This window comes from Hemicordylus capensis, chromosome 2, assembly GCF_027244095.1.
Source record: "Hemicordylus capensis ecotype Gifberg chromosome 2, rHemCap1.1.pri, whole genome shotgun sequence".
In the NCBI taxonomy this organism is placed as follows: Eukaryota; Metazoa; Chordata; class Lepidosauria; order Squamata; family Cordylidae; genus Hemicordylus; species Hemicordylus capensis.
Genome location: NC_069658.1, coordinates 423368833 through 423393084, shown reverse-complemented (window position 1 = coordinate 423393084; position 24252 = coordinate 423368833). Strand labels below are relative to the sequence as shown.

General features: G+C 43.2%; 1 protein-coding gene across 5 annotated transcripts in view; it reads right to left on the bottom strand.

Annotated features, from left to right (window-relative positions):
* Positions 1-24252, bottom strand: part of CERS5 (ceramide synthase 5) — an 89205-nt gene that overhangs the window by 30316 nt on the left and 34637 nt on the right. For 4 of the 5 annotated variants that reach the window (XR_008315737.1, XM_053293984.1, XM_053293986.1 and 1 more), the window contains 5 exons: positions 13453-13558; positions 7465-7595; positions 5146-5203; positions 4505-4555; positions 2582-2674 (listed from right to left, as the gene is read on the bottom strand). Coding sequence is in view for 4 of the 5 variants with exons in the window: in XM_053293984.1 (XP_053149959.1) it covers positions 2582-2674; positions 4505-4555; positions 5146-5203; positions 7465-7595; positions 13453-13558 (439 nt within the window). In the remaining variant the exon portion in view is untranslated. The remainder of the gene's footprint in view (positions 1-2581; positions 2675-4504; positions 4556-5145; positions 5204-7464; positions 7596-13452; positions 13559-24252) is intronic. The other variant, XM_053293985.1, reaches the window with a different exon arrangement.

Here is a 24252-nt window from a genome sequence, read left to right as displayed (position 1 = left end):
GGATCCAATAGCCTTCTCGGGCAGACCATCCTAATAGGCCCCTCACCCCTGCACAGGTGGGGTGTGAGTCTAGGTCCAACGTAACCAGATGGTGGTCCATCTATGACAACAGGGAAATCACATGAGTCCCCAACCGGCAAACACCACCCTAATCAGAGTAAAAGACCAGATTGAGAAATATGCATCGGTGCCAAGACTGCCTGGGATAGGCCCATAGTTGTCATGGCCACTATGAACTCCTGAGCTGCCGTGGACAAATCTATCCCAAAGTGAACACTTAAGTCACCACCAACACCAGCAGCAGTCTGGGGGATTCCAACACCCACTTGGCAACCAAGTCTGTGAGCTCAGTTAGGAACTCTGTTGGGCAGTGGGGTGATCAGTACACCAATAGAAGCCCAGTTTATCCCTGGTCCCCAGACTTAAGTACACACACTCAATATGACCAGATACTTTGACAGGGATCCTGGTAAGGGAGATGTCATTCTTATAGAATACAGCCACTCTGCCTCCCCACTCACATCCCCACATCTGCTCCTCAACAGAGTACCCTGGAAAAAGAAGCTGGGACCAGACTGGGCCACCAGCCTCTCACAATCAATTCTCTGTAATACATACCAGGTCAGCCCTTTCATCCATAATCAGATCATGGGTGATTTCTTATTTATTCTGGACTGACCCAGCATTACAAAGGAGCAAGGTGAAGCTATTAATTTCTGATTTCCTTTATCCTGTAATGGCCTGCTGATCTGCCAACATTACTTCTTCTATTGCCTACCACCACTGGAATAGTCGCCCCAGAGTCAATGGACACTCCCCCTGTCTCCCCATCTCCAGACAAACCTAGACACATAGTAGATTGATTTCACCCAAGACTGCACATTAGAAGCTCTCTCAACAGCAAGTTCAGCTTCTTGTACAATCATACAATAGCATACTCTGCCCGAGCCCTCAGTCCCACACCAAAGATCGGACACAAAAGGCCGGCCGCTCCCTCCATCCTTATAAGCACCCAGAAACTCAGTCTCTCTCCTCTCACAAGAAGCTACAAGACGGGGCTGATGTAATTAGTGCCCAAAGGTGGAAATTATCGTGCAACCAGGAGAAGGAAGGCCACACACTAATTTTTAAGTATCAGAAGCAATGAATCAACATAAAACATACACATTCAGACTCTGCTAATGCCTGTGCTGATTTGTTTCTAGACCAAACAGGTTTCAGTGTGACGGAACAGCCCAAGTACATAATTATAGTGGAAACCTCCATGCTAGGTGGCACCTCTTTTCTTAGGCAACTTATTGCTGCTTGAGCTGCTAGGGAAAGCTGTTATCTGCTGCTTTAGATTATGATAAAAATGAAAAAACCAACACCACCACATAACTCTATCTAGACCTCATACATTAAATCAAGTCAGATATGCCTCTCCTTATAGCTACTATTACGCCCGAGTTCCTGTTTGTTCTGCATGCTGTTCTAAATTTTACATATCCAGCAACTCAACGCTCTTGATGAGACTCATTTTTAATCCAATTCTGTATCCTTACCTATATCAATATTGACTTGAACGTCAAAGGTATTGTATGGGGTTTCTTGATGAAGCAGGAAATAATTTCTGGGGCTTTGGACCTATTCCCACTTTTCAAATTTACCTCTTCTTAGATTACAAGCTATTTACTGTATTAAACAGAACCTTACCCAAAAGGAACAATGCTTCCCTTTTTTTACCTAGCGATTGGTAATTCCTTTTGGAGGAATGTTTTTGACTCTCTATATAGTGGGTGATATCCAGACCTTCAGTGGAGTGGCTGGCATGTTGTTTTCTATTCATTCCATGAATAGAATGAGTTTTTAATGGCTGCTGATAGATTTCTGAGCAAAATACAAAGTGCTGGTTATTACCAATAAAGCCCTTAACGCCATGGGTCCAGGGTATTTGGGAGGGCGCCTCCTTTGTCATGAAGCCTGTTGACTATTAAGGTAATTCAGAGAGATCTGGTTACAGTGGCCACTGGCTCATTTGGTGGCAACTCAGGACCTTCTCTATGGCTGCCCCAGGCCTTCTGAATGTGCTCCCTGTCAAAATAAGAGCTTCACCTTTGGCTGCCTTTAAAAAGAGGCTCAGAACACACCTGTTTTCTCATGCATTGAGTTAAAAATATTCTTAAACTGTTTTAACTGTTTTTATTCTGTTTTTATGATTGTTGTATTTTTTTAAACCATGTACACTGTCTAAAGACATACATATCAGGTGGTCTATAAATATGATAGATAAATAATAAATATCACTTTCTGCAACTCCAGTTTAGCTCCATAGTGCCAAATCACGTGGGAAGTTACTATGCAGATACATTTTTGTTTCCTTGCTATTAGCAAATGCTAGTGCTGATCCAACCTTATAAGATTCGTCTTAATACATATACTTTACATAGCATGTTTGGATTCTGATGCAAGCCTTCTGATTAAAGTAGGTTTTACTCCAAGATACAAATCAGTCACGCTATTGTTAGGTACTAATTGATTCTTTTGCTCACTAAGGAAGGTTGTGATTCACAAAGCTTCTGGAAACTGGTTTAGTTCTTACCTTTCGCCTAACATCTGTAAACTGTGAGAACACAAGAGACCAGTAAAAAGACAGCTGTATGATATAATAGTTGTACATATGAGATGACAGGGGCTGAAAAACAGAAGAAAAATCTTGCTTAAGAGTCATTAAGCATCTGCACTAGAAGTACTTAAAGATTCAAACTGGAATCAAATCTTGTTAAAACTCTAAAAGACAGAATCATGCCCAAGGGCATAGCTAGGAGAGAAGAGACCCGTGTTTGCCCCTCTCTCCGGTGGCCCCTTAGAGTGAGAGAGATAATGAAAAAAATTGGGGTCGAGCTGGGGGCCTCCTTGGAGCTCGGGGGGGGGCGGGTTCTTTGAACCCATTTGCTCAATTATAGCTACACCCCTGCATGACCCTAAGATTTCAGCATCATTGTTACTAAAATATATATATAACACTTTTCAACAAGAATGTTCTTGAAATAGTTTGCATAGCAAAACATATTTTAAAATGGATCCCTGTCCCAAAAGGGCTCACAATCTAAAAGAAACTTACTGTAATTTCAAAGAAGTTTACAGACAGACCAACTTACATTTGCAGGGCAAATAGCAGCCAGGGAGTAATCTTTCAATGGGAAAATAGGAGAGGAAGAGATAGCATGCACATGTACACACACCCTTCCACAGTTTTTAAAAAACTGTTAATCATTGGTCCATCTAGTTCAATACTGTCTACACTAACTGGCAGAGGCTTTCCAAGGTTTCCAGACAGAGGTCTTTCCCAGTCCTACCTGGAAATGCCAGGGATTGAACTGAGGACATTCTGAATACAAAACATGAGCAGTACCACTGAGTTACAACATCTCTAAGAGAGGGGAGTGTGTTTGATGAGTATGCTTTTGAAAATTATATTAATCAGGCACATTAATTAAGGAGGAGCAGTGAAGAATTTCCAAGTTTATCCATCAAAGAAATAAAGATGAAAATCATATCTATATATAACAATAGGGTAGCTGAAGAAGGAAATCATACAGACAGCACTTTTTGGCTATTTCAATGAGACCAGAATAGGACTACATACATAGACTATTTTGGGGTGACTATATGGCTTTCAGGACATCTGAACCTTCCCATCTATATGGCAACTATCTTTCATTCTTCTACACTCTAGTCACAGGACCAAAGCAATGTCTGTACTACACTAGAAGGCTTAGTATATAGTTCTCTCAATGGCATTATCCTTAATGTTTTGAAGGGTCTCCATATGCTTTTGATTTAGCAATAGAGCACAACTCCAACGTACAGTAAGTTACCAAACTGGTGACTGTCAATGACTCCCATTACCTCCAACAACAAAGTGATCATTCCAAGGCAGAGTAAGAGGCCTTTTTCTGGGATGTATATCAGAACAAAATGTGCCCATTTACTCGGATTATCCTCTACAAATCTCATTTTCAACACCAATAGGCACATTTATTCCAGTCCAATGTATGGGCTCTGATGTACCAAAACCTCTTATGTTCTAACAGAGGCACAAGTACTTGTGAGTTTATGATGTCCAACTTGCCATGACAGAGGCAGTTGCCCTCCACCAAGGCAAATGGATAAGCCCTTGCAAATAGGGGAAGGAGAGACAGGGTGTGTGTGTATGTGTGTGTGTGTGTATACACACACACACACAGACTATAGTAAACTGCTGATTGGGAGGGAAAGTACTGTCCCACCCCAATATTTGTTTTTTATATTCTTGATTTTATTTATGTCTTATGATTAAATATGCTATTTGGTGCTTCAGATATTGTTTGAAAGAAGAACAGAATAAAATATATTAAATAAATAAGATCTGAAGGACATCAAAGAACAGAACCTTTGTGCCTGACGAAGGTCTTCAATATTTATAGTAAACTGTCTTTATATAGCATTGCTTCAAACACATACTGGCAAAGGCCACACATACCTGAAAAGGGAAGTTGTACCAGCATTGTTTTGTATCCCAAAACCAGGGTGACTGCAGTGGGGAAAAAATATTTATTTATTTATTTAGCAAATTTTTATACCGCCCTAACCCAAGGTCTTAAATAACTAAATACACATACACAAACACATTAACAAGTACACTCTTTCATGCAGGGATTTTTTCAATAATACATCTTTCCATTGCGTTGCAGAACTGCTTTAGAAGGAATTTGTTTCCTTGGTTAAAGCCAACTTGAAAAATCTATAGAAATGCAAGACTGCTTTTTCTCATCTTAAGAGAAAAAAGTGTTGTACACATAGACAGCTGTTCAGACATGCACAGCTTACAAGTTCTAATGCAAACACAATTCATAAGATAATGATCAGTGCTATTCCCAAGAAAGGAAGGAATGAGAGTACTGCACCATCACAAACTGCTGTAACAAACTGGTATGTCTGGTTCCAGGATCAAAAAGAGACACCTCTGCAGCGTTTGTGAATAACTTATCTTTCTTGTTGTACAAGGTGGAGAATTGGGAACCCCAATTAAGAAAGTTGCGAAGGTACCAAGGAGCCAAGTGAATTTCTCATTTTAATCCCATGACTTTATCCAATAAGTTGAGCAATGCATAGCACACTTACCGACCAAAGAAATACAAATCCATAGGAAAAAATAGATAAATAAACAATAAACCTCCACCTAGAAATGAAAAACAAACAAAAATTAAAATGTGTCACAAGCTACATTAAATGATAATGTAACAAGAGACAAAACCAGCTTGAACCAGAACCTTTTCATACAACGTTAACAGATTAGTCAATGCTAGAACCACCAGACACAGAATGTTCACCCTAAAAACAACAAACTGCGGGGCATGGCTAGCTAGTAATTTCTGTGACATGCTTCATTCAACTGAATGTGTTCAGAAATGTCACATAAAATACCTCTAAGAGAGACTTTGAAATACAAGAGAACCTCATTAATCATGGGTTCAGTACCCGTGGTTTCGCGTATCCATGGTTGGGTACTCAACACCTGATCTTAGTACACATGGGGGGAAACCAGCAAAAAAGGGGTTAAGCCCACATATCCACAGGTCGTGGGTGGCCGGAAATGACCTCGAGGTCATTTCTAGCCACCATTTTGGCTTTGGGAGCCATTTTATGGCTTTATTTCTTTTATAGAACATGACAAAACACATTATTTTCAGCCAACCTTTTACTCTCGGGGGGCATCTTCAGACTCCTTGAGAGCACTGGAGCATGGTAGAGCCCATTTTGTCCATTTGGGGGGCGATTTTGAGCAGTGCAGGAACCTAACCCCCCAATTTGCATTTACTTTAATGCCCCATTATTCACAGATTCACTATCCACCCCCCCCATGGAACAGAACCCCCATGAACAACGGGGTTCTCCTGTACACAGCAATACTAGCCACATGACAGAAAACACAGCATACACATATACCATGGTAACTTTGTAGTTTCGTGAAAACCTGTAGCTTACCAAGTGCACACATGGATTTACTCACTCACTCTCACTCCAGAGTACATTAACAAAGCGTAAACCAAAGACAGACGGAGGTCAAATAAGACTGCCACTCACCTAAGACAAGTCTCTTGGATAAGAAGCCACTGAGGAAGAGAGGTAGAAGCCAGAGAAGTAGCAGGCAGGAAGGCAAAGATGTTCAAATACTATAGTGACAGAGGCCATGCATAAAAGGGTAAGAAAATCAATTTAAGTAGGACTAAAAAGGAACAAGAGTCCAAGAAAAATTCAAGGCAGTGCTTTAGAAAATAACTTCAAGGAAAGAGATAACAAAAGTAAGGGAAAAGTTTGTGTCTGCCCAGGAATTGTTTGCATCACACTCAAATCTACTGGGTTATAATGATTAAAAAGCTATTCTGGCATCCTAGAAAACAAATACTAAATCGACTTCCAAATGTGTCTATTGATACAAGTAAAATTTTCATACAGCATTAACAGATTAGTCAATATCCCATCACTGCCAAAAATTATTGTAACATCTTTGTCCAATGTCAAACATCACAAGAGGGCGACATATTGACTAATAAAGCGCTCATGCTTCTAGGGGCTGTGATGCGAGTCCTCATGCAATTCTCCCTGCACAAGCTGTCACGGAAGAGCCTTTAGACCCTTGAGTAGGGATGTGCACGGAACTGGGCAGGTGAGGCTCGAAGGTGGGGGTACTACTTTAAGGGCGGGGGAGAGTACATTTACCCCTCCCTCCGCTTTTCCCCTGCCAGTACTCAGTTTTTCCAAAGTCCATCTGGGCAGAAGCATACTTCCCTGGCACCCCGTTGCCACCTTTACCAGAAGTATCCGGAAGTATCCAACGTGCCTGCATGCGCCAGACACAGGTGTGCCCCTGTCATGCCCACTGTGTGCACGTGCAACTGGTGCGCACAGGTGAGTTGGATACGTCTGGTTACTTCCGGTAAAGGCGGCAACGGGGCGGCATAGAGATACGCTGCCACCCCAATGGACTTTGGAAAAATGGAGCGCTGGCAGGGGGAAAGTAGAGCGAGGGGTAAGCGCACCCTCCCCCGCCCTTAATGTAATACCCCTCTGCCTTCGAACTGGTGAAATCGCCCGCTGTTTGAACCATTTCGGAGGCCCATAAAGGGCCTCTGAAGTGGTTCCATGCACAGCCCTACTCTGGAGTGCTCTCTACAGAAGGCCTCAGCAAAAGCAGAAATACATCGCTGAGTTTCAGCAATGTGTTTCCACTCCTCCTGCAGAGCCCTTCTGGAGTGTTAGGAGTGCTCCAAGTCTAAAGGCTTTTTGTGCAACTGTGCTCATGCAGGGAGAGTTGCACAAAGACTCTCATCGCACCCCATAGCCCCTAGAAATGCTTCATTTGTCAGGATGTCCACTGGTGTCATATTTTAAAACAAAACACAAAATAAGCGGTAAGAGATGGACTCTGTAGAAACCTACATGCTCTCACAGAACTTTGTGAGGGTGCGTGGCTTATCCTGGTTCCTTCGATGACGAAACCAGCGCTGGATTTTTCTGACATCCCAATCTAGCTGTTTTGACAAGCCCTCTAACCTTCTTGCATCTGGATACTAGAAAGTGATCAAACATATGTAGAGAGAGATATTTTAATATTTATATTTAAAAATAGGAAACGATTTCACTTTCTCCTTCAGCTCCTCAGTTCCTCCAAAAAAAATAGAGAGACTCTTTCAGTAATAGCTAGACAGAATTTCTATAGTATTGCAGTGATCCAAAAGAGCAATTCATATCAAGGTGCAAGGAGCTGCTTTATATGGAGTCAGACCATTAATCTATCTAGTCCAGCAACTGGGAATGCCTCATGCTTAATGAAAGAGGCTTGGCAGCTCAGCTTGTACAGTCCCTCAAGAAAAAACATGCCCAGTATCATCACTGTAGCCAAGCTAGTTCCTACAGATTCTTACTCAGAAAGCCAGTACCTCCCTCTCATTAAGCAAGAAAATTTTTCATTTCTAAAAATTCATTGGCAGACATCCATACTTGCTCTGTGCACGTGCAGCGGTGTGAGTTCCATACAACTGCTGTGCTGTCGCTTGAGCAGGGGAAGAGGCAATTTTCACCTGTTTCCCATTCCCCCTGAAGCCCAATGTGTGTCACCAAAATATGTCTCTGAGGGTCATGTAAACCTCAGGGACATATTTTGGTAGTGCATGGTGGGCTTCAGAGAGAAGGGGAAATTGGTAGAAATGAATTGTAGGCACTCACCTGAATGGTCATTCTCCACAGAGACAGGGAGTGTATCCAATGCTGGGTTGCTCCTCCCTCCTACTCTAAAACAGAGCCAATCAAGACAGAGCTTGCCAGAGACCCTATGGGAGCAAACAATCCCCTCTGTCTCCAGTCTGTAGCCCGTCATGCAAGCTCCAGTGAGAATATAACAAGGCAAGAAAGGAACAACTTAATAACATCAACAGAAGGAGCAACCAAACTCAAACAGTTGCGTGGGGGGGGGGGCGTGAGATGGGAAAGGCCCCACAGACTATTACTTATCACTAATGCAATACTCCAGGAAGAACAGTCCACCCCAGAAAAGAAACTGCCTGATAGATAAAAGTGACAAAAGATAGATTATAGAAGGACCAGACAGTGTGTGGTGGGGTAGATATACACCCTACCACTGAGGAGCAAGATCATTCAATTGAGTCCAATGATTCATTCTCCCTCAGTGGGGGAAGTGTATCCAATGCTGGGACATACCAGAGCTCCTTAGAGTCCTTGAGGGTGGGAGAAGTGAGTCTGATCCTCACAGAGAGACTACTTGTTGTAGTACTCGCCTCCCAAAGCAAGCATCTGCAGAGGCCAGGTTCTGAATTTTATACAGGTTGGGTATCCCTAATCCGGACATCCAAAATCCAAAATGCTCCAAAATCCGGAAACTACCACAGTGTGCGACCGTAGCACTGACTCATTGTGGCTGAACGTCTTGCTGCCGCTGCTGAAGTGTAAATCGAAGACGGGAAGGGAAAGGGGCAGAGTGAGATGAGGGATACAGTGAATAAAATACAGTGCACAGTAACCTTTCGTGTTTAGACTTGGATCCCATGCCCAAGATATCTCATTATGCAAATATTCCAAAATCCGGAAAAGTCCAAAATCCGGAACACTTCTGGTCCCAAGCAGTTCGGATAAGGAATACTCTACATGTAATGTCTGATCAGCCAGAGGCACCAAACTGGACAGTGCTGCCAAGGTGGCTGCACTTCTAGTGGAGTGAGCTGTAAGTTCTCTAGGAGAGGACAACCCCTTGGAAAAATAAGCCATTATCTATGCACTGACGGATCCACCAAGCTAAGGCGGAACTGGAGACCTTCTGGCCTAGGGTGTTATCGCAGAAGGAAACAAAGGAGAATTTGGTAACCTTCACTCTCTTGGTGTGCCCTGTGCACATCCAATGTGTGCCATGCTTTCTCTCTAGGGGAAGGATTGGGCCAAACGAGGGTAACATAAGCTCTTGTGACCTATGAAACTGAGTGCTCTTTTGGCAAGAATGTAGGGTCTGTTCTGAGGAGGACATCATCAGGAAAGATGAGTGTTCCTTGCTGAAACAGCCCAGTTCCAACATCCTGTGTGTAGAGGTGATGGTAATCAGGAACAGGACCTTGTAAGAAACGTTTTAATGGGACTGTTCTCAAGGGCTCAAAACGAGCCTTGGTCAGGGTTGTGAGGACAAGATTCAAGTCCCAAGTGGGGAAACTGTGCACTGTAGTTTTAATGATAGCACCCCCTTTGAGAAACCTCTTCACATGAGGGTGGGAAGCTATGCCTGGCCTGCCGTCTACCTCCAGCATTGAAGCTATGGCAGCTACTTGGTGCTTGAGAGTATTGGGGTGAAGCCCCTTCTCCAAATCTTGTTGTAGAAAACCTACAGGTCGAGTATCCCTTATCCGGACATCCAAAATCCAGAATGCTCCAAAATCCGAACGTCATGCCGTAAAACAAAACAAAAGCCTCAGCTCACTTGCCTCTTTAGCAGTCCACCTCCTTGCCGCCACCATTGTTTTTCGCCACCCACCTCCACCACTGCTGCCTCCTCCTCTGCTTGCCTCCTCACCACCGCCATTGTTTTTCCCGTGGGAACTCTTGCGCGCTTTCACAAGAGTTCCGCCTCACTGTACTGTTAATGGACGATTCCAAAATCCAGAAAAGTCCACAACACTGCTGGTCCCAAGCAATCTGGATAAGCACTACCTGACCTGTACTAAGTACGACTTGGATGTGGTCAGAGGCAGAAATGACTGCAAATTAAGCCACCTGACAAATGACCTCCATGGGGTTGGTCTATTTTGTTATTAGAAGTCCTGTGGGAAGCGAGCATGGTGCCCAGGATGCCTTAGGAGTACCCACAGGCCCTTAGAGATCTCTTCTTAATTTCCAAGCGAATAGTTGCATCCATTACAGCTCCAGATGTAATGCCAGACCCTGGTGGAGATGAGATTCTGATCCCAGATCCAGTGGAGGTTCCACGGAGAGCTCCACCAGATCCAAAAACCACAGCCAGCACAGACAATTTGGTGCCACTATGATTATGTCAGCCTTGAATTCTTTGTAGCCTGCGAGGAAGGATAGCTGTTGGTGGAAACGTGTACTATAGGCTGCTTGGCCATGGAGTTAACAAGGCGTCTGCTACCTCAGCATCCTGTGACTGGTACCTGGATATGAACCTTGGAACCTTGGTATTTGCTGGAGTGGCAAACAGGTCCATTGATGGAGTCCTAAAGAAACGAATTATGCGATTGAAAGCCTGATGACTGAGGGACCACTCTGCCTGACTGATCTGTGACCGGCTCAGCCAATCTGCTATGGTGTTCAGCTCTCCCTTCACATGATCAGCCTAGAGATAGGATGTTTACTTCGGCCCACACCAAAAGAAGTTCCGCCTCTCTCATCAGAGACCGGGACCTAGTATCCTTCTGGCGGTTACTATGGGCCTTGGAAGTGGCATTGTCTGTCCTGACCAAGACATTAGAACCAACTCCCTTAGGGCATTCCTCACTGCTTGGGACTCCAGCCAGTTTATATTGTGCTGGCTCTCTGTATTCGACCACTAGCCTTGCGCTATGTGGTGTAAGCAATGTGCACCCCACCCTGCAAACTGGCATCCGTGGTTATTTGTATCTGCAGGGCAGGAAGAAAAGGAACTCTCTTGAGGTGGCTGAGGAAGACCACCACTTGAGCGAAACTAAAAATTTCCTGCTAAGTATTTTTCCCTGGATCTTTCCATGATTTTGTCTTGCCATGGCAGACATCCATTGGAGTAGTCAGGAATGGAACCTCGCTCAAGGGACCAAGCCTATGGTTGAGATCATGATCCCCTGGAGTTCTCAATGTCAAGAAATTGGACCTTGGGCAGTAAGATCTGACAAATTTTAACAAGCTTTTTACTACAGGACAGAGGTAAATAGACCATCTCCCTGACAGAGTCTATTGTGACCTCCAGGTGAAGGATGCTGGTTTGTGGTGCTAGGGAATTCATTTTTCTGTTCATGACTAACCTGTGACCCTGAAGACAAAGGCAATTTGCCTCTAAATTTTTGAGACTCCTTTGGGGGAGATGATGAATGAATCAAGACATCATCTAAGTAAGAATAAAGATGAACCCCCTTGGTTCTGAAGTGTGCCACGAGTGCCACTATGATTTTGGTTAACACCCTCGGGGAGGTCAAGAGACCCAAGGGAAGGGCCCGATACTGGAAATGGTGACCATTGTATGAGAACTAGAGAAATTCCCTGTCTTGGGGGTAAATGGGGACATGTAAGTAATCTTGAAATCTACAGATGTGAGGAAGTCCCCTGTTTTTAGATGGCTAATAGAATGGACCGAAGGGTCTCCATCTGGAAACTCTTCCTTCTGATCAAACAGTTTACATACTTCAGGTCCAATAAGGCTCTACAATCTCTGTTCTTCAGCACAATAGAGAGGATTGAATACATGCCCTGCCATAGTTGGTCAGATGGAACTGGTTCGATGGCTCATATCTGTACAAGGTATTGGGTTGCTTGCAACATTAGCTTGTGTTTGCCCCTTTGGGGACTTCAGGGAAAGAAGGAACCTCTCTGGGCAACAGGATATAAACTCCAGGGAATAATCCTGTGAAATGACTAGATGAATACAGACATCTGAGGATGTCTGACGCCATATGTGAGCAAATTTCTGAAGCCTCCCTCACACTGGTGGCTCCTTGAGGTAGTCATGAGGAAGGGTTGCATTTGAATCCGGGCTGGTTGACCTAGGAACTTCTGTTGGAAGTGTCTTGAAAGAAATTTTTGGGTGTTGTCCAGGGGACATCTTCTTGCTTGGACTGGTGGAAACAAAAAAGGTGGCTTAGGTGACCTGAACTGGAAAAACCTGCGTTCCTCCCTGGGAGAAGGCGGCGGCATAGCCTTCTTTTTATTCTTTGTTTCCACTAAGACTGGGTCTAGGGCCTCTCTGAATAGCTTGCCACCTTTAAAAGGGTGAGTTTGCCAAGTTGAAGGATTTTATTCGCAGACATTGGCATTTGATCAGAGAGGGTTTTTTGACTACCTGTAACTCTGCCAGCAAAACATAGTTTGATGTAAAGACTAGTTTTCCCTGGAGATACTTTCAAAACCACTCCTTTACTTTGCAAATCAAGTTTAATCTCTTCATTCGCAAAAGTAGTCAAGGTGAACAGAGTGAAGTAGGAATAATTTTTTGACAATACATCTAATCTAATCCAATATATTACCTAAAGATGTATATGTCAGGTAGTATAAAATATAGTAAATAAATAAATGGGCATACAAGCATTCAGAAACCACCAACAAGGCAGCCACCAGGATTCGTCCTGTGAAGGGTAATAAATAAATAAATAAATCCCTAGCTCCTTGGATGGATAACACTTTCAACCTGGCCAGCATGGCATAGTGATTCGAGTGTTGGACTAGGACTAACAAGACCTGAGTTCGAATCCCCATTCAAACATGAAACTCACTGGATGATTCTGGGCCAGCCATGTATCTCTAAGCCTAACCTACCTCACAGGATTGTTGTGGGGACAAACATAACCATGTACACCACTCTGAGCGCCTCAGAGGAAAAAGCGGGATATAAACGTAAAATAATAATAATTAATAAATAAATAACCTAGTCAGAAATAATACTGTTACTGTCCAATTCCATTGCCAGTTCTGCTGTAGTGTATTTTTCTATCAGATGTTATTATGCCTGTTACAGTCTACAGTCATATTCTAATGAACTCAACAGCAGCCAGTAACAGTAGCAGAAGAATGGTCTCCAAGGAAGAAAAACCAATTAATTTCTTCCAAGACAAAAAAAAGGGGAGTAATAATATAGGAAAATGATAGCATCATTTATCTCCAACAGAATAACTTCAGTAGTTGACCACACATGTCAAAACAACAAACACAATCTGAAGCAGCACTCACCTTACTAATAGACAAATACACCTTTTCCAGAATTGCACTGGGCTGGGCCCTGCAAGGTCCACTGTCTTGAATGCCAAGACGCAAAGCACATGGTTTGGCAATAAAGCTGAAAAACAAATCCCAAAAATATATAACATACATACACAACACCTTCAGTGACATTACCAACACCACGCTAACAGCCATGAGCACAAGTGTTCACCCATATAAAACAGTCTATTCAAATTTCTCAGCAGAAGAATCAATCATCTATTTCCAAAAGAGCTGGAAGTGTTATGATCCTTATAGAGATGTAACCAGAGCACCTGCAAGCAAGATGAAGGTATTGGCAGACTCAGTAATCTGCCAATACTTTGGTTCACCAGGATCTGGAGTGAGGATGGAGAATTCTGAGGAGGACAAAACCCCTTAAAACTGCCCCAATGCAACTCAGTGGAGTGGAATGGTCATGGACTCAGAGGGCACTTAAAAGGCAACAAGGTGGGCAGAGCTAATGGAATTCAGTGGTGCAGAGTTGGATTGAAATAAGACTTTAAAAAAACCTGCAGGAAATTTCTCCTGAATAACCCTCTCTCAAAACAGTCACAAGCCCTTCTGCTTCTAAGCGGGGGAAAGGTGCCTAAAACTTTCACCATGCTCAGGCACAGGCAACACATGGACACCAGCAAGGGCGGAGCCACCATCAAGCCAATGAGTTCAAAGAACCCGGGCCACGTCCAAGCAGGGGTTGCGTCTCGCGGCCCTGACATGGCCCCCGCATCTGATGTCAGATGCGGGGGTGCTAGTTTAGCTCCTGAGCGGGGGCCGCGTGGCCCCTTCGGGAGCTAAACTAAGGCTGGTTCTGCGTTCACAGCACCACTCAGGAGCGGCCCTTCCCTGGTAAGGCAGGGAAGAGCTGCTCCTGGCTGTGCTGCGAACACAGTGCCAGCCTAAGTAGCTCCTGAAGGGAGCCGCGTGAAGCTAAAAGGCTGGCGCTGTGTTCACAGCGCAGCCAGGAGCAGCTCTTCCCTGCAGGGAAGAGCCGCTCTTGGCTGCACTGCAAAAGCAGCACCAGCCTTAGTTTAACTCCTAAAGGGGCCCCACAGCCAACTGCTCCGGAGCTAAACTAGCACCCCCACGTCTGAAGTCAGACGCGGGGGGCGGCCCTTTTGGAAGTTAAAGTCCAACTCCCAAACGGAGCCTCAAGGCTCCGTACGGGAGCCAGACCATGCCCTCCGCGTTTGATGTCAGACTCGGGGCATGGCTAGCCCCACGTTTGACATCAGACGCAGGGGCGGGGTCAGCGGAGGCGAGGTCAGCGGGGCCACCACCGCGGCAGCACACAGGTTGCCGGAGGTCCCGTTCCGCCCCTGGACACCAGGGACCATACTTGTGATATTCTATTTCTAAACATTTCAAATACAAATGACAGTGTTTCATTTTGGTTCAAAACCACACACAAGCAAGGATGTTTAAGACACTATCCCCTCCCCACAGACTTCTGATAATACAATACATTAGTGCTTAATAGTACAATAGAATTTTTTGAATTTTTAAATTTTTATGGTTTTATTTAAAATATACACAAGCCTTCAAACAATAACTGAACATACAAGGATCTAAAAGGGAAACAAAAAATCAAATCTATTCTATTCAATCTGCACTTCAAGTATCCATCCACATATTAATATATTCAGAAGGAAAAGAGCAACCATAATTTTCCACATTAGTATATAAAATAAAGTCTGGCAATATGCCATAAAAAGCATTATTTTTAACCTGATTTGAATGAAACCTGATAGTATGCGTAAACGTTTCTGAAATCATAATGAGCCATAAATTCTTATAGCAGTTACCTAAGGTCTTATCTTGATTTTTCCAGTATCTGGCTATAGACCTTTTAGCAGCAGTTAGCATGAATACAATTCATTCTTTAGATGGTAACTCTACATTTACCCTAGAAAATATATTTAACAGTGCAAACTGTGGACAGAAGCCAATCTTCTGTTGGGTGATCTTGCTCATCTCTGTAAATATTTCTACCCAAAAAGATGAAACTCCAGAACAAGTCCACCATAAATGATAAAAACTTCCCATTATTCCACACACACTCCAACAAAGGCAGCAAACAGTCTTTATTATTGTGAACTAGTAGGGATGGGCCCGGACCGGTCCGGACCTGGGTGGTCCGGATTGGGGGTGGGGGATCACTTTAAGAGCGGCGGGAGGGTTTACTTACCCCTCCTGCCGCTTTCCGCTGTGGCGCCGTAATTAGTAGAGTAATTGGGGCGGCAGGATACCTCCCTGCCACCCCTCCCCTGCTGCGGCTCTGCAAAGCTCCCAGTAATGCTTTGCACACGCGCACGTCAGTGACGTGAAGCGCGCGCACGATGTGTGCACGCGCAAAGCATTACTGGGAGCTTTGCAGAGCCGCAGCAGGGGAGGGGCGGCAGGGAGGTATCCTGCCGCCCCAATTACTCTACTAATTACGGCGCCATGGCGGAAAGCGGCGGGAGGGGTAAGTAAACCCTCCCACCGCTCTTAAAGCGACCCCCCACCCCAGTGCCGGACCGCAGTGTGGCGGTTCCATGCACACCCCTATGAGCTAGTTTAGAAGGGGCCAAATACCATCTATGAAACACTTTAAGGAAATTCTCCTTAATTTGAGCTACTGGCTTCCATTTCCAAATTCTATTCCACTCTTGACCTGCAATTTCTTGTTGAAAATCATATTCTCAGCATATTTTAAGATTAATTAAAGGATTAGTCATCTGCCTTACTACCAATTCATACAAGTTAGAAACCAGACCTTTAAAAGAGTCTGGAGCTTCCAATACTATTATTTCAAACTTTTTCATTTGTCTATTAGCTTGGGATATTGTTTCTGGATTAGAGATAAAAGATCTACACTGAAATATATGTATCCAAGAATATGGAATATTCAATTTTTCTCATATAACTGTTAAATCAACAGGTTTATCAAGGTAGTAAAAATCCTTCAACCTGGTTGCTTTGAGATCTAAAGCTTCTAGCACTTGAGACGGTATTAAAGAATCACCAAAATAAGAATGACTACACATCAGAATAAGAGGGGCATATGGAACGACTAGAATCTTATACTATTTTGCCCATAAAAAGAGGAGTTCACTGTTTTAATTCTTTTAATCAATTCTGACAAATAACACAAACATTTAATTCTTTGAAAATAGTGTTCAGGAATTTTCATCTTGACCCACAATTTAATTTCCACATCAGCAATAAAACATTTCTAAGTTTAAAAGCCTCATAGTACATAGATATATTTGGGATTCCCACCCCTCCTTTAACTGATTTTGTATCAAGGATGCTATTTCAAAGTCTCATTTTTTTTAACTAGCACATATATAAGATGTAAATATTTGTTGCCAGCTCCATAAAGTCGATGAAGGGAAACTAACTGGCAGTACAACAGAAAACCTCAAAAAAAGTGTTGCCTAGTTTCAGGAAATATTAAAACTATTACGAGTTGTTCTAGTCAGAACTAATCAGCCTACTTTCTTTTCACTGTCTCTACAACTGGACTATATTTGGTTTAAATTGAGGTCCACAAGTTAGATCTCTTGTACCTCAGATGTGCATGTGTCCGCCATCTTGGATCGGAGTGGATGACATAATTGCGAACTACACCACTTGAGCTGTCCCTGTGTGTCACTCACTGCAACTATATCTAATTTGGTTTGAATTGGTTAGACTGTCCACAAATTGGCCAGCTTGTGCCTCAGATGTTCACGCGGTCACCATCTTGAATTGGAGTGGATATCACCACCACACCATTAGGGCATCCCTATGTGCTCCTACAGCTGTAGCAAATTTGGTTCAAATCAGTTAGGCAGTTCGCAAGTTAGCCCACTTGCGCCTCAAAAGTTTACTTGTCCGCCATCTTGGATTGGATTAGATAACATCCTCACAAAATACACTGTTGAGGTGTCCCTACAACTGTACCTGATTGGTTCATATTGGTCCAGGTGTTGTGAAGTTGATGGGGGGGACACACATATACGGACGGATGCGCACACAGAATGCTGGGTGATCTCATAAGTCTACTGGAAAGTAGGCTAAAAGGCTGTTTTGGCAGAATGGCCAATATAATGATGCTATTGCGGAATTTTTACATTATCATTAAATAATTATTAAATTATTTTTTTAAAAAATTATTAGTCATTATGGAGGTTTCTACAGAATGTCTCAAATGTAGGAATTACTACTTCGAACCAAAGCAATCTTTGTCTCTAGTGACCAGGTAACAAAATCTCCAGAAATTATTTAACACATTTCTCTATCCCCAAAACAAGCATCAAGAGGTTTTTGATACAAGTTAGAACAGTTTACAAAACACACATTTTAAAATCACTTAAAACTACTTGAAATTAGTTAAAATCCTAGTTCAACAGGTGTCCCGTGAGTCTTTTTAAAAGGAAATGTTTGAATTCACTTTAAAAGCTAGAGCTATTTAACAAGAAACACCTTATAAACTTTCAATGAATACTTTGTGTACAGCAGGTTCAATCTCAAGTAGTCTTCACACAAGTCTTTCCCCTAGAGTTAAATACTCCTGTGTTGTATTTTTAGCCTGATACACAAATTCACTGTTGAATGAAAGCTGAAATATTACTGTAGACTTCCTCACTCATGGTACTCTCTGCTCATAACAACATGTAAATCAGGAACTCGCAGGACTGATAATAGATTTTTTAGACATTAAAAATCAGATTTTTAAATCACTTTTTAAAAATTTAAATCAGTTTTTTAAAAAAACAACTAGTCTGGAATGTAATTTTTTTCTGAGGGAAAATGGTTGGTATTATTCTTGGATGAAAAAAATAATAAATTTAGTTGGTTTTTTGCATACATGTTCCATACTCTAAATTTACCTAAATTTATTTCAACACTGAGATAGCCATAATAATATCCAACTTCTATGTTTTTACATTAAGTACTGAACTTAAGACATATTTTGATATTATATTAGTTTTAATCTTTAAATGTATTTTAATCAAATTTATTACCCAGATAGGTTTTGAACATAGTATTCATAGTTCAGTTTTTATTTGAAACTCTACTTTTAGATTTTAATGCTCTTATCAATACTATAGTATTTTTTTACTTTATTTTAGTTACAAGTTTGACTATCTGAGAATGTAATTATCCCTTTCTTTTGTTTTTTACTTTCTTGAATACTTTATTGTTTATGCCTCATAGAGTCATGATTTTGGATGAATTTGTTTTCTTTATCTTTTGTTATTTTACTAATTCTTGTATGAGGATTTTTCTCTTTTACTTTATAGATATACTTTGTTATTTGGAGTTTGGCAACATGATGTCATCTCTTGATGTCATTCTGTAACAACATAGGTAACTGTAACTTGGAAATTCTGGATTTAATCATGTTTTAATCTTAATTTCCATTAAAATAAAATTTTAATTTAAAAAACAATTCATAAAAAAGAACTTGGGTCAAAGCTATCATCATGAATATTAATCATAACTTCTAATTATATTTTATGAACTTTTTAACAGCAGTATATGGGGATGAGAGTTAACAGACCTGACCAGTCCTATTCTCCAAATGGTGTACATGCAACACACACACACACACACACACCTTTGCCCCTCCACCCGAAAGTGAAAAGACAAAGAAGGGTCAATAAACGAATACAGGATTTGGAGAGACAGAGTAGATCTGAGTGAGGAGGAGTCTGGATATAAATGTGAGGGATAGGGGAAGGGAACAGAAATGAAAACAAATGTGAACAGAAAACATTGATGCAATCCTAAGGAAACCTTTTTTGAGTGTATCTTCCATTACAGAAGGGAAACCCCTAATGGCAGCAGACTGTAAAAAGGACCCCAATTGGGAATATTGTAATGACATTTCTGTAACATTTTGGATACAACAGGAATGTGAGCGAAATGTAGACAGTGCAACAAAGAAATGCAAGGCCTGTTTGAAAGAATGAAACAGCATTATGAAAAAAGTGTATACCTATTATAGCGTGTACCTACCTTCTAAAAATGAGACTTACATCTATCTCTGAATATGTATTAAAGTTATAGGAGACAACAAGAATGTACTTTTACTAGAAAGTGGTGATTAAATAGAATCTTCCCAACTAGTGATTTAAATCAAATCACTCACACATCTCAGACAGTGTTCCCTCTTAACAGGAATTCCCAGATGTTGTTGACTACAACTCCCATAATCCCCAAGCAAAAGCCATTGAATCTGGGGATTCTCAGAGTTGTAGTCAACAACATCTGGGAATCCCTGTTAGAAGAAATACTGATCTCAGATCCAGCAGCCTTTGCCATTTCTGAGATAACGGAGGTTGGTAAAAGAGAGAACCCAAAGATTGTCCAGATCAGTGATGTAATCCAATTGTCAGGTCTTGAGATAAATCCCATTGCACCTAGAAATTTAACCATGGTGCCTAGTCTAGAATACTCAGTGAAGAAATTGTTTAATAAAATCTTTATTTCTTCCAGATAGGGACATTGGTCTTACCTGTGAAGGGTTCTTTTTCCCTGTGTCTGGAGCTCATCAATCTGGGTTGAGTACAGAGTATTCTCGAAAGACAGGACTGATGTCACTGTAGTTTTAACTTCCTGCCACTGGGAGGCTGCTAGACCCCAATTCCAGGAGTGTAGTGAGGAGCGGCAGTAATAAGTACAGGAGAGAGCTTTCTAGAAAACTTGTGAAAGAACAGAGAAAAGCAACTTGAGAAAGGTAAAAACAGAGACGTTAGCTAGGTAGAATGGCACACATATATACAAAGAGCAGATTGATTCAAAGAAAACTAGCAACTAGGAGCCCCAAGGAGCCGACTCCACCCAAAAGCAATCAACTTGAGTACCATCCCACAGAGAAAGAACATCCACGTACATCTGAGCAGGCATGGTGAGCTCCAGACACAGGGAAAAAGAAACCTTCACAGGTAAGACCAAAGTTCCTTTCCCCCCTGTGCTGGAGCTCATCGTTCTGGGACATGCCCAAGCAGACTAAATGTGGGAGTGAGATGTACTTAAATGATTTGCTTGAGCACCCAGCGTCCAAAAGCTGCTATGGTGTGTGGGAGAAGGAGATTTTATAATGTCTAATGAAGCGAATGATAGATGACCATGTAGCAGCCTTGCAAATGACCAACAACAGTGCCTGAGCAGAGAAGGCCGCTGAGGTCGCGGCACGGCGAATAGGGTAGGCCATAATCCTCCCTGGGAGTGGGAGATTAAGGGCCTTGTAAGTAATGTTGATGCACTCCTTTAGTCAACGAGCCAATGTGGTTTTAGAAACTTTGAGACCCAGGGACGAGGGTCGAAAGGACATGAACAGCGAGTCAGATTTGTGTAATTCTGCAGTGCAACGAAGATAGGTGTGCAGAGCCTTGCATACATCTAATCTATGCCAGGCTTTCTCCTGGCATAAATTAGGGCTTAGGGCATAAAGAGAAGAGGACAATGTCCTGAGAGATGTGGAAGGTCAAATTGATTTTGGGAATAAATGTGAAATCTAGTTTCAGTACCACTGCCTCTGGCTGGAAGAAACACAATTCTTTCTGGACTGACAGAGCCCCCAGCTCCGAGATCCTGCGGACCAATGTGATGACCACGAGGAATAGGACTTTGTAGGAAATAAGTTTGAGGCTGATGGTAGACAAGGGTTTGAAGGGCGGTTGGGTTAGTGCATTTAAAACCTTATATTCAGGTTACAGGAAGGGAAGTGATGGTCAGGGGGAGGTGCAAGATTAGTGGCTCCTTTAAGGAAATGAGAGATGTGGGAGTGAAGGCATGATAACCCAGGTTCAGATATGTCTAGTACGGAAGCCAGCGCCAAAGCCTGTCATATAAGACTGCTGGTTCGAAGGTGAAGGGCTACACCTGCTTGAAGAAATGCGAGTATATCTGGTACTCCTGCAGTGAATAGGTTTAACTAATTCCAACTAGCCCATCTTGAGAATGCTGCCCATGTAGCCTGATACATCCATTGTGTGGAAGGCCAGCGGGATGCTAGGATGGTATCTTGAACCAGGACGGAGTAACCTTTGGCCACAAGTCTGGCGCGGTCAACGTCCAGGTGCAGAGTTGGAGCCACCCTGGCTCTGGATGTAAAATGGACCCCTGGGAGAGGAGGTCTCTACTGAGGAACTACTGAGGCCTTGTGGATAGGTTGACAAAGTCGGAGAACCATGGGCTCCTGGGCCAGTAAGGAGCCACTAGAATCAGGTGGGCCTGTTCCCTGACCAGCTTCTTATGATCTTGTTGATGATGGCCATTGGTGGAAATGTGAAGAGGAGACCCTATGGCCAGTTGATGGTGAGAGCATCGATGGCACCTGCTGCTGGAGAGTGGTACTGCGAGAAGAAGTGTGGAAGATGACGCAAAGAGGTCCACAATCAGTATTGCCCAGGTGCACTGTGATGAGAATGAAACCTCCGGATGGAGGGTCCATTCCACCAGGTCTACTGTTGTTTAGATAAGCCAGCCAGCTTGGTCGTTCTCTATCCCACTTAAGTGTTCCGAGGTGATGGCTAGCAGGTGCACTTCTGCCCACTGAAAAAGCAGGTCTGTTTCTGCCATCAGCATCCGTGACTTCATGCCGCCTTGGCAGTTTATGTGGGCTTTCATGGTGATGTTGTCCATTCTAAGGATTACATGTCAACCCTGTAGAAGTTGTTGAGATTCCAATATGGCAAGTTTTGCTGCCTTGAGTTCTGTTGTTTATGCTTTTGCTTGCTCCTGTGTGTGATCACGAACCCTGGGCTAGAATGCCTAGTCAGTGTGTACCCCATCCCTTCAGGCTGGCTTCTGTGGTTACAGTGATCTATTGTAGGCTTGTCAGTGCAAGGCCATTGTTCATGGCCGGAGACATCCACCACCAGAAGCACCTGCGCACCTTCCTGGGGAAAGCAATTTGTTTCTGAGTGGCCCGCCATGATGATGTGGTAGGAGTAGTCACTGTAGGGGATGGGAGTGCCATCTGGACCAGAGTGTGCATGCTGTGCATGCCACAATGGATCCCAGGATTTGTGCATGATGCCTGCAGTCGGGGATTGTAGGAGTGGGTGAAGAAGTGATGCTCGTTTGTCCTTGCGCTCCTCGCATAGGTAGACTGAGTCCTGGGCTGTACTGAAAACTGTTCCAAGGTGTTGAAGTGTTTGCTCAGGCTGAAAGTGACTTTTGTCCTTGTTCACTATGAATATGTGGTCCCTGGAGCACTGGAGTGCACAGTCAACTGCCATCTTGGCCTGCTGGAGGGACAAAGCCTGGATGAGAAGATCTTTGAGGTACGGGTAAATGTGTACCCCCTGCAGGTGAAGGTGTACAATTAAAGTGACCATGATCTTCATGAAGACCCTAGGCAATGATGAGATGCCTAAGGGAAGGGCTCTGTATTGAAAATGTTCTCTGTTGTAGACAAATCGCAGGTATTTCCTGGGGGGCGGGCAGATGAGGATGTGTAGGTACGCTTCGGACAGATCTACGGATGCCAGGAAGTCCTGAGGTCGAATAGAATCCTTGATGGAGTGTAGGAACTCCGTCCTGAACTTTTTCTTCCTGACCAACTTGTTCAGCTGCTTGAGGTCCAAAACTGCCCTCCAAGATGCATCCTTTATTCTACTTGTAGCATTCTTCTGTGGAGGGTACCTGCTCGATCGCCTGAATCTGAACGTATGGCCTCGTTCATCTGTTTATGTCTGAATAGTCTGTTGGATAATGGGGTAATCATGAATGAATCCAGAGGCATGGTCATAAATTCTATCGAGTAAGAGAAAGATACTGTGTCTAGCACCCACTGATTTTGGGTGGTAGACATCCAGGTGGGGGCAAATAGCAGTAGCCTGCCCCCAAACGTGCCTGGCATCATTGCTTTCTGCTATGTTGGAAGTTGGACCCCTGAGACCTACCTTGGTCTCTGAAAAGATGTCTCCACTGTGAGCGACCAGTACCTCTTAATCTGGTTGTGCAAAATTCCCTCCCATGGGGGCGGGGAGTTTGGTATTGCCTGAAGGGGCAAAAAGAAGAAGACGACAACATCTAAGATTGTAATGGTCTGCATGAGCCCCTACGTGTTGAAGCTATGGCCCTCTATCTTTGGTTTCTACCAGGATGGGTTCCAAAGATGGACCAAAAATTTCTGCTCCCGAAAAGGGGGATGCTGTGAACGCTGTCTTGGATTTGGAATCTATCTGCCATGACTTCAGCCAGAGGGATCTGCACACTGCCACCTAAGCTGCCATAGATCTGGAAGCCTGCTGCAGGCAGTCCAGGCTAAATTGACTGCCTCTGTCTCAATGTAGGACGGCCCTCTCCTTCCCCGCTGATTGCCATGAAATTTTTTTTTCATTTTTTTCAATGTCTTTGTTCTATCCAAATAATACAGCCATGCACAGCATACATCCAGAGAATGCAGTGCCTTCTCCAACAATGTTTCTGGTTTTGGGAAAAGGTTGGTAACATAATATCTTGATTCAGGTGAAACCCCGACATCACCTTGGGTCGGAAGTCGGAATCTAGACTCATGACCGCTTTATGTGGGAAGAACCGAGTATATGGGCTGTCTATTCTTAAAGCTGTTAACTCGCTTTGCCGTGGTAGGAATGCTGTTTTAAGCATGACGAATCTTAAATCAGCAGATTCTAGCAGTTCAAAGGGACTTCTGACAATGACAGAATCAAGGAAGAACCCCATTGCTCTATTGGCTTCCTTATTGGTGGATACAGATTATTGAGTCCATTCAGAAATCTTTCACTGTCACAGTTGTTCCATCCCACCACCTATGTATTGACG